The 23,669-nt window shown below is 45.9% G+C and overlaps 1 protein-coding gene across 1 annotated transcript in view; it reads right to left on the bottom strand.

Moving 5' to 3' along the window:
- Myo5b (myosin VB) overlaps window positions 1-23,669 on the bottom strand; it is a gene marked incomplete in the record, with an annotated part of 354,780 nt that overhangs the window by 39,208 nt on the left and 291,903 nt on the right. The window contains 6 exon segments of the mRNA XM_013510622.1: window positions 380-578; window positions 8,944-9,044; window positions 9,858-10,097; window positions 16,877-16,942; window positions 20,342-20,482; window positions 22,411-22,530. Of these exon segments, the coding sequence (XP_013366076.1) occupies window positions 380-578; window positions 8,944-9,044; window positions 9,858-10,097; window positions 16,877-16,942; window positions 20,342-20,482; window positions 22,411-22,530 (867 nt within the window).

Below are 23,669 nucleotides of genomic sequence, written 5' to 3' on the forward strand. Positions count from 1 at the left end.
GCAGTAGCTCAGGTCAGACCAATGAATAAGAGGGTAGGTGGAGACACAGACCACCTGGAGGAGAACAGAGGTCTCAGACATGGGAGTGAGGCTATTTTGGGTCTTCTAGCCCTAGTCAATGCCATGTGGAATAGAGACATGCTGTCCCCACCATGACCTGTGAGAATTCCTGATCTATACAATCATGGTTACTACTTTAAGCCACTAAGTCCTAAAAAAATGTTTCAGTTATCTCTCATTGGCAAACTTGGGATTTCTAGAACATTTGTTCCTACTGGAGAGCTAAAGACACAAACCTTTCCATGTGGGTAAACCCCAATGCTAATTTCTTACAGCACATGATTACCAGAGCTGCAATCTATGAAGCAAGGCTACTCACCAGATTCTCATTGGTCAGCCGGGATATTTCCTGCTGGACACCAAAGTCCACCTGGGCCTCTGGGGAGAGCAGCAGTGTCTGGCAGAAGGTCTGTTGCTGCTTGTCCATCTCCTCTTTCAGAGCCTCCAGCTGGGCCTTGAGATTTTCCACTTCCTCCTCATGCTCGAGGCTCTGGGCCTGCAACTGTGCTTCCAGCAGCCTATAGCCAGGAGAGGAGGACAGGTGACCATGTGGACTGGGATGGCTCCCCCAGCTGAGGACCACAGACAGAAACACACTAGGGAGCGGCCAAGCACACAGCAGCAAGTGGGTATCACCAGGAGGGGATGACTGCAGCAGAGAGACAGACGCTGTGGAGGTCATCAGGCAAGCAGGCCCACCTTCGTCCTCTCAGATGATGGGAAACCAAGGCCAAAGGCATCCCTGGGTTTAGGCTTTTTTTTTTTACTTGTTCTTCATTCTGTGAGCTTAACCTCTTGGTTTGGGACTGAGAAACTATCTCCAAGTCAAAATATCACCAGGACAAATAAATTTCATATAGTGTCCTTTAAATTCACGCAACTTCTCAAAGTGATACAATGAATGAGGATATGATCAAGGACCTCATTCATTCAGCACAGGTCTATTACCAAAGGAAAATAATAACTTAAAGACTATAGGGTACAATTTCATAATTAAATTGGCATTTTAGATAACATAACATTTAGATGATATCCATGTTGGCTACAATATGCTAAAAGTTATCAGCAGTATATCGTAAATTTAACAAGAGGGCAGGAACACCTGGGTTCTAGGCATGCTGCCCAGGGAAGAACTTCATGACCTATGCTGTGCGTTCCCTGTTTGTGACCGCATTGCTAAGTGGGTGGTGGTGGATTCAGGCCCAGGGCTTGGTGCAATGCCTTGGTGCAAGCCCTGTCCAAGCATCAGGCTAACCTCCTCAATGTGCAAGGAAGAAAGATAAGGCTAAGAGGGCACCAGGCCACAGCCGGGGCAAGGGTGTTTTAGTAAGTTGGGTCTGCAGAGCACCGCAGATCTATATGCTATTTTATTAACACACTCATTTACTTACTCATTATATTACAACTGAGCTGCTGACAGAGTGACATGAGGAATGACCTAGTTTGGCACATGGGCCCCTCTTCCAATAAAACAAATTTCTAGGTGGGCAGTAATGTGATCTTTTTGAATAATAACCACCTTAGTAACATAAGCAGCAGCTATCTAATGTTTATTCTGCTTGCCACACAGGCATGTGCAAAGAGCTTTGCCTTTATTAATCACTTCCCCTATAATGACTCTGTGCAGCAGGTCTCATTCTGATTCACTGCCTTCCTGTAATCCCACTGTCACCTTCCTCACAGGGTGTAAGGCCACAAATAAACCCAGAGAAAGGGTGCACAGGCAGGAGACACGATGCCTCCCTTGTTGCCGGGACAGAACCTCTACCACTTTGGCAGTGGCAGTAGGAAGAGCGCCTACTCTTCTGTGAGAGAGGAGCACGAGTGCAGGGTGCCAGCGCCTGCTCCACTCTGTCACTGCCTTGCTGAGGGAGCCACTGATGGCACTCATGTCACCTTTCTGAGCCTCTCTTTCCTTTTCTGGGAAACAAACCTAAATAGCATCACCTCATTTCTTGTTGGGAAGCTCAAAAAAGCTATGACACAGCCCCTAAAAGTCACATACTAGCAACAAACACGGAGACCATTGCATTGTGTTCTTTTATCCATTGCTTAAGGTTGACAAGTAACAGTTCAGACCCTGGTATCAAACGCTAGATCTTCTGCTTACCCAGCAAGTCCCTGAAACCCTCCAAGCACAGTGCCCTTGCCCATGAGGATGTGTGAGGGTCAGACACTGCAGTGACTGCATGGCGCTAGGCTTTGTGAGCTCCAGGGACCCTTGACACAAGGACCAGCCTGTGTGCAGATGGCAGGTGCCAAGGAGCCCTGCATTTGGAGCACGGCTGAGAGCCACATCGTGACCATGGTTTTGGCTGATCCTGTAGATCATAGAAGCAGCACAGGCTTGCAAGTCCCCAGAGGTAAATCTTCTTAGTATTTCCCTGAACAGCTATGTGCCTGCCATCACGCAAGCTCCCCCTCTTCTCCATTTCTGCACCGAGAGAATCAGGGAGTTGGATCATGTGCTTTCTAAGGTTCACCTGGGCCACCCAGTGCTATCAGCTTGACCCAGACAGGCAGCCTCCCCTAAGCCATCCACACAGCCTGAACACAAATGGACAGGCAGCTCCAGGGATCACTGGCCAGCAGCCCATGTTAACCATGCCCTGTGCCCTGTGCCCCTCCAGCCAAAACACGAGGAGCATAGACGTGAGCAGCACACAGGAGAAACAGACACAGGGAGACGGGAGTGAATTTGACCTGGCCACTTCCTTTAGGCCTTGGTAGGCCAAGCCGAGTTCTCCATCTTCATTCAAATATCCCCAATCCTCAGTCTGGCTAGAAATAAAGGATAGAAAAACACGTGTCCAGTGTAGAGGAGAGAGACAGGCAGGTGGAGAATCCAGAAGCATGAGGAGATTCTAGCAAGGGTCTGGAAACCGGGAAAAAGGCAAGGAGGAGCTCCCCTTCACCCATCTTTCTTTCTGGCTCCCACACTCTGGGTGCCTGTGGACGGCACCGCTTCCAAGTTTCCTACATTTCAGTTTCTGTCTGGCAAGCAGGTTCATGCGGCATCCTCTGAGGTCCACTAACAGTCACAGGTGGGGACACATGTTGCCAAGGAGACTGCAAAGGGCTGCACCTCCTCTCGTCACTGTGGAAAGAGGACGGACACAGAACTCCCGCAGGTCACACCCAGCCCACTGCCTCCTGCAGAGGAAAGGCTGCAAACAGGGCTGGGAAGAGAGAAGCCAGTGAGTTCGCAGAGAGCTACAGGGGTGAGTAGGCTCCCACAAGGGAGGACGCCGGACTGCCACAAAGCAGCTGGTGAAGCTCCTGGGGCTCACTGGCCTCAGCCAGGATCAGAGAGCACATTTCTCCTACTTTTCAGTGAGCTTCTTTCTGCCATGCCTCACAGGCACAAAGGCATTCACTAACCTTAGCCCTAGCTCTCCTCACGGAGTCTAAAACACGTTCACAGGATGAGAACCGAATGATTTGTCCTCCTGACTTCGGCAATTGGTACATTCTCTGGTTTATTAACTCGAGAAAGCAGGTCACCAGAGACCTTGCATCCATGCACCGCTGCTGTCTCTAGGCTGTGCAGCTCTGGGAGGGCAGTGATGTCAATGCTCCTCTCCATTTGCCTCCCCACTTCACACAGGTCTGGGAACAGTTCTTAAAGGCCAGTAGGGCTAGGTGGTAGAGGACAGGGCAGATACAGCTGTCTCCATTAGGACTCTGCCCATGAATAATGGAATAGGAGCTGCAACCATGCTGCTGGATAGATGATCAGTGACCCTTTTCTAGTTCCCACTGGTAAACTATTCATCCTCAGGAAGGTTTCTGGCCCAGGTGAGCCACCATCTTGCCCCACCGGCTTTTGTGTGACATCCAGGGAGTGAAACTACCCACTATAGGTCCCCCAGAGCTCAGCTTTAAGCAGGTGATCCTCAGACCTTGAGCTGCTCATATGAGCTGCTTCTTGGGCAGAGTTAGCCATGTCTACACACTGAGCTTTCGCTGAAGGTCTGAAGGAAGAGGGTAGATGCCAGGGAGGCCACTTCCGGGGCCACTTCTGGCTTCTGTTCTGTGGGCCAGCCCCTTTCTGTCATGAGTATTTTCCTGTGGTTGAAAACTGAGGGGGGCTACAGCCAACTGGGTCATCTTGGACACCCCTCCCATCCAGGATTTCTGCCCCATAAATGCCTAGAGCTCCCCAAATAGTGCCTCTGGTAACCTGCCTACAGCCACACCACCCTGAACATGCCTGATCTCGTCTGATCGTGGATGCTAAGTAGGTTCGGGCCTGGTTAGTACTTGGATGGTAACAGTCCACCTTTTCTGCTCATGGTTAGGACTTAGCCCTTCTGTTTCACTTTCCCAAAAAAATCGAAAAGTGACCTGAGGCTGCGTGTTAAGAGGGAGCGCCTTCCCTCTCAGCTGTTAATGCTTGAATTTAGCAAGGGCCTTGTTTGAGTAGAGCTTTACCCTAAAGGAGGGCCCTGAAGGGCATGCCACAGGGCAGAATGGGATGAATGCAGAGATCCTCTGACTGCAGCCATCTCCTTCCCACAGTGGAGAGACGTTGGCACCTGGCAAGGGCCCCTCTCGTCTCCTGACCTTGCCCAGAAGCTTCTCTGGCCTCATGTTGCCAGCAGGCCCTTCAGAGCCTCCAAGGGGCTGCTGGGTCTCCCAGAGTCACCTCATTTCTATAGTTCCTATCATCACAACCACACTCTAGGGTAGCACGTGTGTGAGGCAGAGACATACCTTGAGGAAGTTAGCACTTCCCTTATTACCAGCTTCAGAAGAATTCAGATTTCTGAACTCTAGAATTTCCCAAGTATTGTAGACAGAGATAAAAGGGAGAACTGCACAGCCTAGGCACTCCACAGTGTTCAGACAAGAGCGCACACAAGGAACCAAAACCCCAGCAAAACCACTTGGTAGAGGCGTTTGCTGATAGCTGAAAGAAAATCAAACCCCAGAGGTGGCTCTCACTGCTCTATACCCAGGCCTTTCGGGATGACAGCCAGAGAGGAAGCACCAACTGCTGGTAGGAAAAGGAAAACCCCACACAGGTCACAGTATTCTTTTCAAATACTTCATGTTAATTAATAAACCAACAAATACTTATTTAGAACCTCCTGTGCACAAGCCACTGTGCTGATCCCGTTTCCACAGCGGCCACACACATAAATAAGCAGTAAGCAGGCTCTGACTGCGGGAGGCAGCCAGGGGCAGTGTGGGGAACACAGGCCTTCCCAGGTAATTCTATCAAGGCCTGGCCTGGGCTCTTTAACTGTGCTTCCTGGGCCTGTTTCTTCATGTCAGCTCAAAGTGGTCCGCTGAGTGATATCAAAGGTCTTTTTATATTTTAAATTATTAGCTAAACAGGTCATGCACCAAATATTTACTTTCCCTTCTGTGGAGATCTTGGAAAACAGGATCTAACCACCACCCCTCTGCCAGGGCTAAGGGACTGCCTCTTTGCAGACAGAAACAGACATGGCCCCTGCTTGCTCAGAGATGGTCAGGTCTCTGCTTCTAGAAAGACTCAGTGTGCTTCAGGTACTTGTATTTCTTAAGTTCACTTGGGGGCTTCCTCCTCAGCAAGTGCCTAAAGCACACCGGTCTCAGAGATCACAGTGAAGTAGGAGAGGGATTCCAAACACTAGGAACACAGAAGCACCTCAGGCAACAGGCTTGGCCACACAAGATGAACAGCTGTGAACAGGTATAGTTTATGCATCAAGTTACAGCAGATTGTAGCTGTTGCTACTGATTCAGGTCCAATGCAGTGAGAGAAACACTGCATAGACAAAAGCTCAGTTTCTGGATAGGAACAGTTAAAGGGATGCCTCTTCAGGAGGGAGCTGGCAGAATCAGGCTCTTTTCTCACCGGCTCTGAGCAAGATATCCTGCAGCAAATGGGCTCAAGCCTACACGAGCCATTTGATTCCATGCACAACTCAGGGAGACGACACACACTTTTGCCTTGGCAAACATTATCCACATTGCCCTAGCAGACTGACAGAGGTGGTGGTGGTGGTGGTGGTGGTGGTGGTGTGTGTGTGTGTGTGTGTGTAACTCCAGGTGTACCTACTCCTGCTTAGGTGGCAACAACAAAGCTCTTCTGGGTGCCAAGGGCCTCCAGTTGTTCCCTGAGACTGCCAGAGGAAAGGGGCTGCAAAGAGGGGTCCTGGGACCTGAGGAAAGGTCCTGACAGCACCATCAGACTCAATTTTGAGTTCTACAGCCTTGGCAGGGCTTGGAGGGAAGTGGCCCGGGGTCAAAGGAGACCTATATTGGAGCCAGACCTGACTCCTACTACTTTCATGCCTGACCTTACTCTGTGACTCTGAGCACACGGCAGTAGCAAATGCTCTCCCAACCCAGACAGCCTAGAGAAGACAAAAGACTTCCAACATCCAGCCTGGCTTTCTCAGCCTCTCTTTCCCTTAGCTTTCTTGCATATAAAATAGTCGTATCGATACTGGTTTCTCTTAGTTCCTGAGCTGGAAGTGTGAGAAAGCTAGTGGAAACAGAAGTGGAAGAGCTATCTGTGTTACTGGGCTCCTGCCAGAACAGCCTCTCTACTGCTTGTTGCCCCAATCGAGTGGGGAAACCCTCAGTTGTAAAGACCAGAACAGAACTTTATGAACTATGAGAATCAGTAAGAGAACCTTGGGGCCTGTGGATGTGTGATAGAGATAGGGGTATATGTGCCTGGAATCTCTCCCCAAATGTAAGTCAGTGTCTGAATGTAACATTTTGTGCACATAGGACAGATACTATCAAAATCCTAAAGGGTCCCAGCTTAACTCCCCTCCCTCAATCACACACGAATATACACGATTTTTATGTAACCTGCAAAGTGCTCCATTGCAGGACAGTTGTAGGAAAGAGTAAATCTCCATCTCAGCAGCAGGGCACCTTGTCGTGGTGGGAGGCCCTTGCTGGCCGGGCTCCTGAGAACCACTGTGGGACCCCTAGCTGGCCTGCTGGAATGCCCTCTTCACTCAGTGCGGGAGTCACTGTAATGATAACATTTGCTCAAAGCCAAGTCTGAAGCCAAATTGGGAGACAGCCCCAGCACAGTAACTTCTAACACCCGGTGAGGCAGGCGCTGGGGACATAGGCCCAACCCTCCTCCTCCTCCTGACAGCAGCTCATAGGCTATTAGCTGACTATTATATGCTGGGAATGGAAGTATTTTCAGATATAATAACACCATTATTATTTTATCACCTTCATCATTATTGCTATAAAGATAACAAATCCAGGGGATTAATTAGCCTCGGGAAAACCTGGTCTGGACTGATCCCTGACACCATGGGGATAGATAGGGATGATAACAGCGCGTTTGGAAAAACACAGAGATAAGCAGAGCACAGGCTGCTGCTTTCTTGAATATCACCTGTGCATTTTTCTTGATCTCACTCCTTATCTTCAACTCAAGATAATTTAAAATGGCTAAACCTTCCCTCAAGTTCTACCAGTGAGGGAGTCACCTTCACTCCTTCTCTCCATCCTTTAGGGAAAGAATTATCTCTCTTGAAATACATTTCCTTTCCTCCTAAGGTCCCTTCTGATTATCTACTTTCGTGCTACCAAATGGCCTCAGCCTAGGAGCCACGATTGCTGGATTCTATCCGGACTCAGTAAAAAGCCACTTGTGTCCTGACTGCTCAACCCTCTGGGCCTCAATTTCCTCAGCTGCAGAAAGAGAGACTGCATTAGCAGGTCTGGAAATCAAAGCGCTAAGTCCTCAGTAACACTGTGAGAGTCCTGAAGGAACGTCTGGTTGTACTTACAGTGCCACCTACTGACATTTTCTGGAAGTGCTTCCTATTTTCGGCAATTTTGAACAAATGTTCAGTGATTGATAGCTCAACAGGCAATTAATTGAGATGAGAGAGGAAGAAAGACAGGGAAAAGGCCAGTTCTAATTTTACAAGAGCCCACAGGGGACAAGAAAATAAAGCTTGAAAAGGCAGTAACATTCACTACATGCTTAACACACATTCGAAGTGCTTTACTCAGACTAACTTACCTAGTCTTTTCAATACCCACAAAAGGCACACTGCTATGTTTGCTTGTTTTTTTTTTTTGTTTTTTGTTTTTTGTTTTTTGTTTTTCTCTGGTACGGGGAACCAAACTCACGACCTTGCGCTTGCCAGGCAGGCGCTTTGCTGCTGAGCTAAATCCCCAGCCCCTAAGGCACACTGCTATGACTATCCTTAATTCACAGATAAGGTCCTCAAGGCATTGAATATTTATGCAATAGTTACAGTGAATAAGCAAGTGGACTCCAAGCCCATAATCAGAGCCAGCACTCTGCCACACCTCATGGATCTGGGGAGTTTCCCTCTGTCCACTGCCAACCCCCCGCCCTACTGCCTCTCTCAAGCAATCACTCTCTTTTGACTTAATCTTTGGTTAGCTCATTGTTGCAGAGGCAGACACTGCTGGTTAACTAAAATCCAGGGAAATCTCCTTTTGGCTAAAACGGGAGAGGGAAAACCCTTCCATTCAACTTCGGTAGAACCTAACTTGGGCTCAACCCCTTCTAAGTGACAGGGGATGGGCCCCACCACAGAAGTGAGGATGGCATTGCAGCAGTCTGGAGCAGGCCCGCACTATTATTTGAGCTCCCTCTCCACTATGCTTGGCCAGTCTGAGTTCTCTGCTTCCTGTCATCCTCCTATGGAAGCCCTCTTCCTAACACATCTAGGCAACATCGGTTCTAGTGGGTCCAGGTTTGTCGCTCCAGTCTTGCTGATGCTAATGGGAGGATTCCGAAGGGTCTGAGGCTAATGGAATCTACTTCCAAAAGATAATTCCCTGATGCCAGCCAGTACCTGAGGATCAGGTGGGAAGGGCCCTCCTCCCATTGCCTTCTCCAGGTATAGCTTACAGAGAGATGAGCCTTACCTGTTTGTCTGGCAGACCCCATGATAGGCTTCAATGGCATCCTCCTGATCCACGTGTTTTTCACTGTTAGGCCAGCTTGTTCTAGCATTAATGTTCGGCTCCTGGAAGGCCCCAGATGAAAAAATAAACAATCTCTGGCTATAAACATCTGCCATGAAATGATTTCATATATAAAGAGAGTTATAAAGATATGTTTTGGGAAAAGACAAAGACCTAGGAGGACTCAGAAAACTGCAGTTAAACACAGGCAGAAATGTGATTTCAAAAGGTCACTTTCAAAGGGGCACAGAATGGCAAAGCCTGGCTGGAAAACATTGAGTGCAAGCAATGCAGGAGATGGCATAGACAGCGTCCTTGGGAAGAGAAACCCTGCTGAGAGGGCATGATTAGATTCTGGCTCAGTGTTGAACCGCCACACTCATTACCACCTTCTTACCCCAGACCCAGAAGTGGCCCAGATTATTAGAGCCAGTGGAATGACCCACATGGCTTCTGTCCCCTCCTTCTCCTCTATAATCTGTCCCAGAAGGTGAGAACATTAGGAACAAACACTAATCAAGACATGCCACCATGGGAGGGTTGAGACAGAACATTTCTCTCACTTTAGAAACAAACAGCAAGAGGCATGATGTAAAAATCATGGTCACCTCAGGTTATGTATCTAATTCTTTGTTTTGTTCCCTCTGAATGTCTTAGCAAATTCAGAAGCTTCTAGAAACTTCTAGCTCCATTTCTCAGGAAAGATCACAGTCAAAGAGCAGCAAGTCCTTTATGCTGCCCTTAGAGGAGATCCAGAGTAAATGAGACTGCTCTTTTAGGTTTAAGACCATTGTGCATAAAATACCTAAGACAATCCAAATTTATTACCCAGTGTCACCCCCAGACAAGCCCAATCACGGCCGCCATCTTGTTACCGTGCTTTTGCCAGCAAGTCGGTGCTGGTCAGCGTTCACGATCTGGGTCCTGAGGATGAGCACCTCCTCCTTCCGGACCTCGAGCTCCTCATTGGCTAGCTTGAGTTGGTTCAGCAGGAGGCTGTAACCATCTGGGGAACTGTGAGGAAAGTTGTTCTGTGTGGCTTGATCAGCTACAGCTTTCCTCAGCTCGTTTAGGTCATTTTTTAGCTTCTTATTCTCCGATTCCAGCTCTTGCCTCTGGAAGAAAGGCCAAATGACAACCCTTTTACAGTCTTAGATGGTCTTCTCCCCTGCCTTAACCAACTCAGTGTGGCTGAAAAGGTGAGAAGTAGGCATTGCCTGCATGTGTGTTGCACAATCACAGGATAATGGAACCAGGACCACTGGGTACAATCTCTGTTTTCTGAATGTGAAAATGGAGTCCAGCAAGGGGAAGGTGACAGAAAGTTTAAAGGCTGAGCCTGGGCAAGGAGCTGGGACTCTCACCATCTGACTCAGGGTCTTTCTTACTACTTCAACATATATGTGAAAGATTCTGGAGGAGACAGAGAGCCATGCATGGAGAGAGCGCTTCTGCAGATATGAAGAGGGCTCTGGGACAAGGAGACTGATCTTTAATGATTATTGATGAACTCATCAAGCCTATGGTGAGTCTATTTATTAAGTTCAGGAGAATTCACTCAATGCCTGAGTGATTTCCTGCTAGCAGCAGAATGTTATTCTCAGAAGAGTCAGCATCACATGGTAGAGGAAGAGCGGACTTGGAGCAGGAGCCTGGGTCCTCATCATGCACAGCTCAAGGTGTACCCTGCACAACCCTGGACCTCAGCCTCAGGTCCAGGTCCAGGTCCAGGTATGGTTTAAGGGAACAACACAGATGGTGGCTAAAGTTTCCTCCAGTTCTGATTAGCCCAGATGGGCTCTGGGGCAGTAGCTGTAGACTGGCTGGCTGGGTTACAGCCATTCCAAGTTCCCACTCAGGAGTGAGCTCTTGTTCCAAGACAAAGGGGCCAGCCTGAGGGAGAGCTCCTGCTGTTTGTTACAAAGACTCCCACCCAGGGCACACCTGAGAAGTATCTAGTCTGTTCTCCAGCTGTCCCTGGATACTATCCACCTAACCATACCACCTCTGCTCTGCTGTCCACCTGACTTACCATTTCCATGTCAGTCTACCCAGCCATATAGTGCCATAAAAAGCTACATGGGCTTTATTGTGGTTAAAAAAATACACAAAATTTACCATCTCAACTGTTTTTAGCTATGCAGTTCTCTAGCATTAAGCATGTTCACAGTGTGGTACAACCATCCCTGTTATCAACTCCTTCACCTTCCCCAACTGAAACTGTTCCTGTTAAAAACCCAGCTCCCTGGCTCCACTCCCTGGGCCCCACAACCACCACTCTCTGCTTGACTTACTCCTCTAGGTACTCTTAAGTGGAATGGGATAGTATTTAGGTGAAGTATGTTTTTGATGCACCCAAATGTCATGCCATTTCCTTGGAGGACAATGCAGTTCCACTGTTTTATCCTCCCTTTTGCTAGACAATATGGCTCTGTGCTAGGGACACAGTACCTGCTTAGAGCCTAATGACTATACGAAGGTACAAATCACTGCACTGCAGTGGGGAATTGCTGTGAACCAGGGGTCATGGGAGGTCTCCATCTATAGAGTCTCAGAGCTAAAAGTAGGCTCCCTGGAAGAGATGTTAAATCTGACAACTAAGGACCAGGAGCAGTTAGCCAGGTGAGATTCCCAGGCACAAAAACCCCAACAAAAGGAGAAAGGCCAAGGCTTGCAGAGGAAATGCAATGCAGGGCAGAGTAGGGGAGGAGTCAGGAGGTGCAGGTGAGGGCTGTGAAAAATGAAGGAAGGAGCTAGACTCAGGAGCTTGTAGTGCTGGGCAGAGGCAAGAGCAAGGTGGCACAGGTTGTGGCAGGGACCAGAGTGGGACATAGATGTGCCTCAGTCAGGAGATAAACTGTCAGAACTTCGTTACTAGGTGAGAAGGATGTTTGGGCCATGTGGATGACATCTATTGAAACCAGTAAGCCCAAGAAGGGCTCTGCGGTTCAGATGCATCTGTCTGTGGTCCCCATGGCACATGAGAAGTCAGAATTATGGGTCGAGGATTCTGACTAAAGGTGGTAGAGATGGATCAGTAAGAGCGTGGAGAAAGACTGAAGTTTGAGAGGGTATGTGACGATGGGGGTGGGGAAGGGCTGAACAATTCAGGTAAAGGATGCAGAGCATGGCTGAGAGCAGGTCGAGGGTGGGATGTTATTACCCTGTACTCCTGGTTTCCCTTCTCTGGATAGCACTGTGGCCTGTTCCTGGGCATCTCTAAATCAAGTGTGTACTGGATGGACACTTCCTGCAGAGGGTTCTGGCATCTATTATTTCCCTTCATTTTAATGCATCTCTGGAGAACACTTTATAAAAGGGTCCACTGCAAAGCAGGCCATATTTCACACAGGAAGAGTGTTAATTTGGGAGGTTGCACAATTTCAAGTAAAGGATAAATGCACTTCTTTTTCTTTATTTAGGGGAGGAATGCCAATTTTAGGCTGGCCTTTTTTTTTTTTTTTTTTTTTGGTATCAGGAATCAAACTCAGGAACTTGCTCTTGCCAGGCAGGTGCTTATGCCACTGAGCTATATCCCCAGCTCTAGGCTGGCCTTGAACTTGCAATTCTTCTGCCTTACTCTCCCAAGCAGTAGCATGCCCACCACCCAACTGATATAATGGTGTTACAATCAACACCACCCTGCAGCCCTCTAACTTTGTAATGTTTTAAACCAGTAAAACCAATCCATATTCCATAAATAAACTAAATCTGTACAATCAGTTCTGTCTCACAAATCCATCCTCAACAGTGATTGATGCAGTTTATTTCCCTAAAATTCTGGAGGATAACATTTTTTTTTTTTTTTTTGGTTTTTCTCAGGTACCGGGAACTGAACTCACGACCTTGCGCTTGCCAGGCAGGCGCTTTGCCACTGAGCTAAATCCCCAGCCCCTATTTCCCTAAAATTCTGAAGAGTTTTAATGGAATAATTATGGATGACTCATCTGTCTTTTAAAAAGCAAGCAAAAAAGCCTAGTTTTACCACAGTATACTTATGAAGTACAATAAAGCAATTAATATGCTCGGCAATTAAGAGAGTGTTTAAGAAAATGGTTATAACCATATTATAAGATTTTAACCAACCACAAAAAATCATGTTTTCAAAGAGATTAGGAAGAAAAATGCTTGTTAGCTTAAGTGAAAAATCGCAAAATATAAAGTTTCCTCTATCAGATATATAAATAATGCAGTGACACCTAACTGTGTCAATTTGATTATCCTGGGAGCTGCTGTGGTGATTCATGAACTACATTTCTGGGTGTGTCTGGTGGGCCGTGGAGCTGTGACCTTGGACATCATATCTGATCCTTTACCCTCTTCCTCTCTGGCACGGTTCCCAGTTGCCATGACCAAATCTCTTTGCTCTGCAAACCCTTCCACGGTCCTGTTTCTTCCTTCCAGTCCCCTGACAACAGATGGACTGAACCCCCTGAAACCATGAACCACATTAACCCTACCCTCCTTTAAGTGACAGGTATTGAGTATCATGTCCTGGTGACAGGAAAGCTGACTAACACAAATAATATTCATAGAAAAAGCTCTGAATATCCAAATAATATCAGAGGGTGCCTCCAAGAGAAAGTACTAACAGATTTTTAAAAAATTGTTTGAACTTTTTGGATAAAAAAATTTCTAACATGAGCAGAATCATTTTTAAAAATTTACAAATAGAATGAAAAGCTTCTGTACAAAAGGAGCATTAAGGAAATTTAAAAAAAAAATCACTGCTAGGACCTTCTTAATTGACCTTTTTCTGGCCCATGCTCACCAAAGTTTGGGTGGTGGCTAACAATGAAAAGTATTTACATGTCAGTGTGGGCTCTTAGTTGCTCTGTTTTTCTTTCCTGAGCTCTGAGGAAACAGTGGGCACTATTTCTTGATCTCAACTCAACTAAGGCCCGAAGCAGCAAATCCAAAGCTGCTGAATGCCTTGAGCAGGTCCACTTTTTGCCCAGCAAGCTCTGTGGGAAACAGCTCCTTTTGGCCTCCTGGCCTGTCCCCCGTCTTGTGCTTGTCCCCAAGGACAGTAAACTTCTCCTCTCCCTGGCCCCACATCTACCTTGCCTGCTCTAATCACTTCTCCTGCCACTGTCCTCTGCCTTGATGCCTTGGTCCAGGCTGATGGCCCCTGACTGGCATCCCATCCCACATTCCTTTAGGCTAACTTGAACAATGCTAGATGTGACAAACCTGAAGACCTTCCACTTGACATCACCTCCAACAAGTGGCATACTCAAGCCTGTGTGTAGCACCCAAACAATGTGCCTCTGCTCAGAGCAGAGCTGGGGTTACTTTATACATTATAGAAGGATCTGACAAAATGTCTAAACTTCTGGTAGGAGGTATCGAGGGTTTGATCTAAATTTACTACTCACTGAGGGGTCCTCCCAGTGTAGCATTATCTTACTAATGCACATATGGCAGGTTTCTCAAGTCCAACTAGACAAGGCTCCAGTTAGAAGAGAGCTAAGTAGCCAGGTGTGTCAACTCACTGTGTGGCCCAGAGCTTTGTCTTAACACTGGGCTAAACTATCTTCTTAGTTCTGCATGGATAGGTGGTGCTGCTGCTCCCCAAAGAGTAAGGAATTCTTATGTTCCTGGTCTCCTCTCTGAGGTGAAGCTTTCCACAAAAGGCAGCTGAAGAATGACTGCAGAAGGCCCCCTGCAACTAGTATTATAACACAGACCCTGGGCTCCTTGGGAGGTTTTAAATCTCTCAAGTATCACATGAAGCAAGTAAGTCTAGGCACTAAATCCAGAAAAGTACCTGATAAAATGCACCACTCCACAGGCCATTGGTATAGCCCTGATTGTTTAAAAACCTAAAAGGTGGTGCCAAACTGGATTTCCACAGGCAAAAATATAAAGTTGGATCCTTACCTCATACCATATACAAAAATTAACTCAAAATGGACCAATGACCTAAATGCAAGACCTAAAACTATAATACTCCTAAAGGAAAACACAGAGCAAAATCTTCATCACATGCAATTCGGTAATGATTTCTTAGCTATGACATCAAAGGCACAGGCAAAAAAACCAAAAAACAAAAAACAAAAAAACCCAAATACAATAACAACAAAAAAACAGGACTTCAGGGGGAAACAAAGTTCATGAAAACACATTTTCAACAGGAAGGATGTATGTGGTAGCGCATATTTTTGATCCCAGGTACTGAGGAGGCTGGGATAGGAGGATCACAAGTTAGAAACCATCCTGTTTGATTTAGGGAGACCCTGTCTTATAATAAAAAAATCAAAAGGGTTGAGGTTGTAGCTTATTGCTGCAGCACTTACTTAGCACACACAAGGCCCTGGGTTCAATCCTTACATCCCCACCATGACATTATCAACAGAGTAAAAAGGCAGACCACAGAATGAGAGAAAATATTCACAATTCTTACATTGTATAGCGGGGCTGGAGATGTAGTCCCAGGGTACATTACTTGCCTAGCATGCATCAGGCCCTGGGTTCAATCCCCAACAGACCAAAAACAAAACAAAACAAAACAAATAACTGATAAGGGACTAATATCCAGAAAATGTAGAGAACTCCTAAAACTCAATAATTAAAAAAACCTGAAAACTAGCTTTTCAAATGCCAAAGACTAAAACTAGACCCATGTCTATCACCATGCACCATACTAAAGTCAAAATGGATTAAAGTTCTAAATATCAAAACAGAAACACTGAATCTATTGGAAGAGAAAGTAGGTAAGAATCTTGAAGACATGGAGTAGGCAGAGAGTTCATGAACAAAAACCAAACTGCACAGGAAAGACTTCAAAGAATCAACAAGAGGAATCTCATCTTATTGAAAGGTTTTTGCAGATCAAAAGAAATCATCAACAGGGTAAAAAGAAAACCCACAAATTGGGCAAAAAATTTATCCAACTGTCCCTCAGACAAAGGACTTCTATTTAGGACATATAAAGGATTGTGATCTCCGGCAATTGTACCTCTGGGTATATCCTCAAAACAACTGAAAGCAGGGTCTCAATGAAGCAACAGCTAAAATTTTAGCAACAGCTAACGTGGAGCAAACCAAAGTCCAGCAATGGATGAATGGGTAAGCTAATGCGGTATATATAGATAGAATTATTCCCTAAAAAGAAAGGGAATTCTAACATGCTATAACATCAGGAGAGGGAGGAATGGGGAGTTGTTTAGGTGGACAGTTTCAGTTTTGCAAAACGGAAAGAGAGATGGATAGTGATAAGATACTTGTGTAATATTATGAATGAATTTAATACTCCCGAAGTGTAAGTTTAAAAATAGGATGGTAAATTTTATGTTATGTGAATTTTATATCATAATAAACAACTTTTTGAGGAAAAAAAAAGGTCATGTGAATGATTTTTCCTGGCCAATGTAGCCATTAACAGAATTAGCAGATTGGATCAATTGCCACATTACCAAATCTTTGGAAATGGGAATAGAGGGTGGGACTTTTTCTATACGCTCTTTCCTACCATGCAGCTCATTCATCTCGGACTTGCGGTCTCCACTGTCCCACCTTGCTCTCTCCAGCCAGGCCAGCACTGATGCACAACGGAGAGCCCTCTGCTTTACATCTGCCTCTGCCAGGCTGGACTTTTTTTTCAAAGTGAAATTTTATTTCAGTGTCTACATTTTATTTTAACCAAAGCTGAATTTGGTAGGTAAGGCATGTATTACCGTTCCTTGGGAGTAAATGCAGATTTTCTTTCATTTCAAAGACACTAAAGTCTTCGTGAAAACATAAGTCTTAGTGAAATCATAAAGACGAAGTATGGGAAGAAGGTATTTGTTAATGGGTCTACTTATTACCCATAGCAGGCTGGAGTTTAGGACCTAGTTTTCTGATGCCCAGCTTTGTCGTCTGTTCTCTATCAGCATACATGTAGCCTTACCTTCAGACTGTTGTAGGCCAGATCTGAATCCTGGTCCAATCCTATGTCATTCTTTGGTTGTTCCATCTGTACAGGCAGAGATAGAAAAGCACATATTCCACAGAAATATTTCCAACAATGGTCAAACATGCTCATTCTGCTTTTGCATAAACACTTGGCACCTTCATCTTCCACAAGAGAATTTCTGTCCCTCTTTCAAACCATAGCTCAACACTCAGGCTATCAGGAAGTCCTCTGTAAACAACTCCTTCCTGCCCCCATTTTATTCACATGGTCCCCACAGGCTGAGTGTGTATAACACTGCATGATAGGGTAAATTGTGGCCCCTCAAGATATTCTGAAGTCTTAATCTCCCTCAACCTGTGAATGTGATCTTATTTGGAAATGGGGTCTCGTAGATGTAATCAAGTCAAGTGATTAGTGTGGGCTCTAATCTCATAGGTTCCCGCAGAAGAAAATACATACACATAGGAAAGAAGGGCATGTAAAGATGGAGGCAGGAATTTGAGTCACATAGCTGCAAATCAAAGAACACCAGGGACTGCCAACAACACAGGAAGCCAGAAGAAAGGCACAGGGCAAATTCTACTCCAGAGCCTTCACAGCTCGGCTTTCTCAACACCTTAATTTCTGGCTTCTAGAGCTATGACAGAATAAACCTTTGCTGTTTTAAGCCATCAATTTGTGGTCCTTTAGTTCAGCAGCCTTAGGATGCTAATGCACATAGTAAAACTTATGGATCTATTAATGAGGTGAATGAGCTACCCTTGAATTTGGTGGGGGGGTTACTCCTGTGTATTCTGCTTCCCAGCTAAACTTGAACCACTTTGCATAAGAGCAGCCTCCTCTGTGGCCCTCTACAATAGGTAGCAGGAGAGCTGGTGCACAGTACATGCTCAGGACACATAGCCTGACTTCTTAGCTCCAAAGCTAGTGGCTGTAGGTGGCAATGGTCAGAGTAATAGCTCATTAGGACTCAGCTGTGGCAAGCACGCCTATCATTACTTGGCAGCCATCAGACTTGAACTGCCCCGGGTAAAGGGGTAGAAAGCGCTTTGTAAGTGGCTAACTGCTTGGGTTCGACTTCAAGTAGTCTTTAAGATATTCCTGAAGAAGATGGACCTTTCAGAGCTACAAACTGACAGATTTTATTAAGATTATCTATAGTGCGTACGCCTCAAGTCCAGGTGAGGCCATCAGTAGCTGGGATGGATAAGGGTTGCCCCAAGTTTAGGGACAGCATGGGACTTGAGCATGTCCACAGACCCTTCCAGGTGAACCATGGCTACATTCACCTCACTGTTTCTAGCCCTGAGCCCAGGAAAAGCTCCACCAAGATTCCAACCTCTACCCTGCTGCTCACCATCACCCATGGTACAGGGGATCACCCATGGTACAGGGTCAGCACTCCATCTGCTGCCGAGGTGGGAGGCCTGTATCTATGCTCTGCGTAACACAGACTCGCCACATGACCTTATGTGATACCATGTAAATACACTAGGTTTTCAGAAAGTAGGGATTACCTACTCAAACTCAAGGGGCTGAGTACTAAGATGGGCTAGCAGTCATGTTTTCAACTTGACTTTGCCAGGCCAGGGAAAGGGAGCTGAATGGATGGGAGGTCAAAAACTGACAGGTGGCTTATCACAGAAGTCCCACTCTCCCAGGGGCTCAGTTATTCCCCCACTGATGGCACATTCCACAGACTTCCCTGCCATTTCTCATTCAGTGCATGGCCTCTGGCTAACAGTGGGACCTAGGGCCATATAGAGCTCCAGAATAAAGACCCAGGTAGCTCAGGATTCTTTGGGGGCCAAGGGTAGATCCATTAAGTTGAGCCTTTGTAGCTTAGTCTCAGGGCCTGGCAGGATTCCATGCTCTCCACTGTCCCACTCCTGTCCTCCCTAATAAGCTGTCAAAAACAGGCACATGCTCCTGAAAGAGATTTCAACACACATGATGGAGTTAGGGTCCTAGCCTACTGTTCTAATGTTGTTCAGTGATTACATTGTGAGGAAAGGGATATGCTTTTTTTACTTGGTCTCAAGACACATATAAGTTCCATAGCCATGATTCCAAAATTAATTGGCACTTCTTTAATGGGGAATGAACCCAGAGAACACATCTTTAGGTGCAGCAAGGTAGGCTAGGAACTTTTATGTCAGACATTATCTGACGGCATTGGGGTAGCTTTTTTTCTTTTTTTGTTTTTTTTGCAGACAGGGTCTTGCTATGTAGTTCAGGTTGGCCTTGGACTCACTGGGTAGCCTAGGCTGACCTTGAACTCTCAATGATTCTCCTGTCTCCCAAATGCTGGGATTACAGACGTGCACCACCACACCTGGCTTTTCACCTAACGATGGTCCCTGACTTATTACAGTTGACGGACAGGTCTTTCAACTTTATGATGGTACAAAAGCAATGCATATTCAGTAGAATCTGTACTTCAAATTTTGAACTTTAATCTTTCTCTAAGTGAGAAATATGATGTACAATCATTTTGGTGATGCGGGGCAGAGGCAGTGAGCCACAGCTCCCAGTCGACTCCACCATTTCAGAGGTAAACAACCAAGAGCCTACCATGTGCCTTGTTGCTAAGCTGGGATGTTCAGAAGCTAAGATGCCTTAAATTCATTTTGCACTTATGGTGTTTTTAACTTATGATGGGTTTATTGGGACATAACCCCACTGTAGGTCCAGGAGCACCTATATAGCATTTGATGTACATTTGCCTGTCAGGGTGGCTTTCCTTACAATTGAATGAGTCATTTGTAGGCCTAATCCTTTCACTCCTCATTGTGAATCTAATCCACCTGAGAGATTTAAATCCAACAACAAGATTTATTCCCCAAGTATTGCTCGGAAAAAAAAAATCCAGTAAGATTTGATAGCAGTACAGATCAGAGTCTGCACAGCATTTGATTGGAAAAGGAAGATGGGTGCTGCAAAAGTAGAGCACACAAAGAGGTAGGAATGGGGTGGGCTAAGGATTCGAGGAGGACTTCAAATCCCACAATCACAATTCAGACCTGAAAACAGAGCAAGGGCCTTTGCCAAACCCATTATGAAGTCAGCTAATGATATGACCTAGGTCATAAATGGACTTGTATTCATGAGAAGTGGTCTGTTATAATACTAAGGAAATAAAGAGTGGTTCATACTACTTACTACCACTTATTAGGTGGTTCTTATCTACTTTATTCAATGGGCTCTCCATTGCTATAGCAAGAGACATCCTGTGGCTTCTCAGTGCAAAAAGTCTTTGCCATTGGGGGCCCTAGGGGAGCGTGCTCCTGTCCATCTGGATTAGGACACTCACAGACTCAATGTGACTCTAGCACAGATGGAAGGCACTCTGAAACTTAGCACCAGCATGATTCCAGGGGGTCACATGAGCCCTAGTGGCCATGAGTTGGGCTGCTGTCTCGCCCTGGCATCCTAAGGGTCCCTAGCCACGTCACGCACCTGGCCTTTTTTGCTCTCTTGCTGCTCTCTCTTTTCCAGCTGCACCTGTAGCTTCTTCCGCTCCTGTTCAAGCTCCCGCACTCTCTTCTGTAGCTTCAGGAAGACTGTCATGTCCATGGCTGCCTTCTCCACACCGATCTCCTGTGAAAGAAGAGAAAGACATGGAAGAGAGGTTGCCATAGCACAAACACCCAAGGAAGCACACAGCACCTCACTGCCCACCTCCACATCAGCCATCTGTCTCCTCGCTCCTCCCAAACATCGATCTGTACCTCAAATACAAAGCCACTGCCAAGCAACTGGCATTTCTTATATTAGAGCTGCGACTCAAGGCTCATCTTCTATCTGATAACACCCGAGTTTCGGCCATCCCTCTGTGGGCCACGCAAAATGATCAATTGCATATTATAAGGACAAATGGATATGGACATAGCTATTTTCTTTGGAAGCTAAGCGTTCACTTCTGGAAAATGGCTTTATACCTTAGAAACCGTAAAACCCAGGATTTAACTCTGCCTGATGAAGAATCGATATAGTTACTAATCACTGTAAGTGTGCTGTCAACTCCATGATTGTACTTTGAAAGAGAATAGCAGCCCTGCCACAGAGCCCTCTACCAACCAGGTCTGAGAGCATCCATTTCCCAGTGGATTTTTTCCTTTCAGAGCCATGCTTGAATCTGCTCTCCAGGGTTGTGCAGTGTGTTGGGTGTGTGTGCAAACACATTTGTCTGTGAAAGGGTAATGTGTGCAAACATATCAACATAGACAGCTTTTAAGTACACATATGTACACATACGACCATATAATGTAGTTCTACTGGCATTTAATGAGTGCTTCATGCTTTACCGGCACTGGATCAGTCTCAGTTTCCTTGAAGAACACAGACCTGGAGACAGGAGTGCTTATATCTGCGTGGAACAAGGCACACACACAAACACTGGCAGTGCATCTAGAGTTAAGGCGGAATGAAGCCCCCAGGGGCTCAGCCTTAGAAAACTGCAATAGCAAAGTCAAAGGCCTTAAGCCAGCATTTACTGAAGGCTCGCTCCACACACAGCAAAGTCCAAGCCCCATGGAACAGCTAGAAGACCTTTTCTCCCAAGGATCAACCTCTACTCCATCACTGTGTCTACCATCTTTTATTTTTCTTCCTAGCACTGAGCAGTACCTGCAGTTCTAACACACACTGCTTTTTTTAAAACAGGGTCTCACTAAGGCAGGCTGGCCTCGAACTTTTGGTGATCCCCCTGGGTCAGCCTCCTGAGTGCTGGGATTACAGGTGTGCACCCAGCTACACATTTCGTCTGTTAACTGCTTACTGCCTAATTCTCTCAAATAAGCTCCAGGGGGGCAAGGACTGATCTGGCTTGGCATCACTGTTTCTCAGTAACTCCTAGAAGTGCCTGGCACAAAGACAGACTTAAAACACACTGTTATGGTGACTGTCTTTCATGTCTGTCTCCACCTACTTTATAAGGTGTGATTATCTACTTTTTTAGGGAAAATTGTGTGACTATATATATCCATGGCGAAACTGCCCACAGACCATAACACCTGCTGTATGGTACAAGATGCTACGAGGCTATTTCTAGTAGACAAAGTTACTGTCACCCAGCATACATCCATTCCAAACACTTACTGTTGTTCTCTGAGTTTTACCTAGCTTCTAGGGCAGAGAGGAGAATTTTCTGGTGTACTTATCACTATATATCCTGTGACACTAGACGAGGCTGATAAATTGCATTATTTAATGATTCAGCTGTTTCTTTACAACCCAGCCATTTCACTCTTCTGCTTCAGTTTCTCAGTTTTATAAAAGGAATCAGGGATCTGCCTTTCTCCCTGCTTTCTAGATAGTGGGTAAAGGATCGGTAATGGAACATAGAACACATTAGCGCCACAGTGTGATCCACAAGTCCACAGAAGTCCTAGTGATTCTGTTCTCCAGGATTAGCTCCTGGGCTCTCTGATCACCATCAGCAGAAGAGTACAGGTCTGTGAAAAGCTCCACACAGGTCGTAACACATTCTCTGGGGCAGGACAGTGATCGAGAGCCTGCCGACTTACCTCCACCTGTTGGAGGGTGTCCTCAGTGTCTCCGACCTCAGAGGTAGAGACGGAGGGGTAATTGGAGTCAGACTCTAAGCTACTTTGGTTCGATGGGTTCCTCCTGTGGCCTGGGGTTTGCTGTTCAAGGAAAAAAAAAAAGACAATTCATAATGAACTAATCTTAATAATCTCTCAAAGAGCAGCAGGTCCAAGAGTTGGACTCCTGCCTCATTTGTCAACAAGAATAGGTATCACCCTTTCTTGGAATGGTGGCTAAGTAGAGCTCTTTTCACAAAACATTCCACCTACAGTTCTTAGTCATTCATCTAGCTAACCAGAAACATGACAATGCAAAGAGCACATAGTTCTGAGGAAAGAACCATATTCCCTTGTCTCTTAATGGCATGAAAACCCATGAAACTCGGCCTATTTTCCTGTAGGGTCCTGGGGAACAATACTTTGGTCCTGCTCATACCCTCAAAGTATGTAGCCTGGGCAATTTAGTGAGGCCCTCTCTCAAAATTTAAAAAACTGGGGCTGTAGTTCAGTGCAAAGGCCCTGGGTTCAATCCCCAGTACAGAAGGAAGGGAACAGGGACACAAAAGCAGACCTAACCCTATTTCCCTCTTTCTTGAAAGGAATGCTGTAAAGCTGCTATGCATGTCCCCTTCCTTCAACTACGCTCCACTAATTTTGTTATGAAAGTTGTAGCAGATTAGGAATAGAGTTTATCATTTTATGCTATTCATTTAAAAATATCTTTTGGTTTTATCTATTTTTGGCATCTGATTTGGCTTTCAGGGTGAAAAATGAGCTAGAAAATTTTAAAGTTCCATATAAGATCCTATCAGCTTCTTGTCCTTGTTTTCATGCAATTAACTGTTTCCTTGTTGTTTGAACATACATCTAGAGGAAATGTTATACGGGAGAAAGAAGAATGATAATTCCTGAAATATCATGAAAATACTTCACATATGCCATGTCTCATCAGAGCTTAGGACCTGCACTCAGACCCAACGGGCGGCTCTCTATACAAACCAGTGCAGCTGAGCCTAAAGCCCTGGCCTTGTTACTATTTCAACACGACAACCTTCCCAGAATGGGAAACAGAAATGGTGACACACATCGTTTATGGATAGTTTCATAAACTCCTAACCAAGATGTCTACAAGACCCACTGCTTCTCAGGAAGGACCCACCCAGGCCAGGAGCTGTCTTACGTGCCACATCCCTGTGGGAGGGACAAGCACAGAAGCTGTGTCCCATGTGCACACCGAA

The sequence above is a fragment of the Chinchilla lanigera genome, unplaced genomic scaffold (assembly GCF_000276665.1).
Source record: "Chinchilla lanigera isolate Chin_1 unplaced genomic scaffold, ChiLan1.0 scaffold00001, whole genome shotgun sequence".
NCBI classification, from domain to species: Eukaryota; Metazoa; Chordata; class Mammalia; order Rodentia; family Chinchillidae; genus Chinchilla; species Chinchilla lanigera.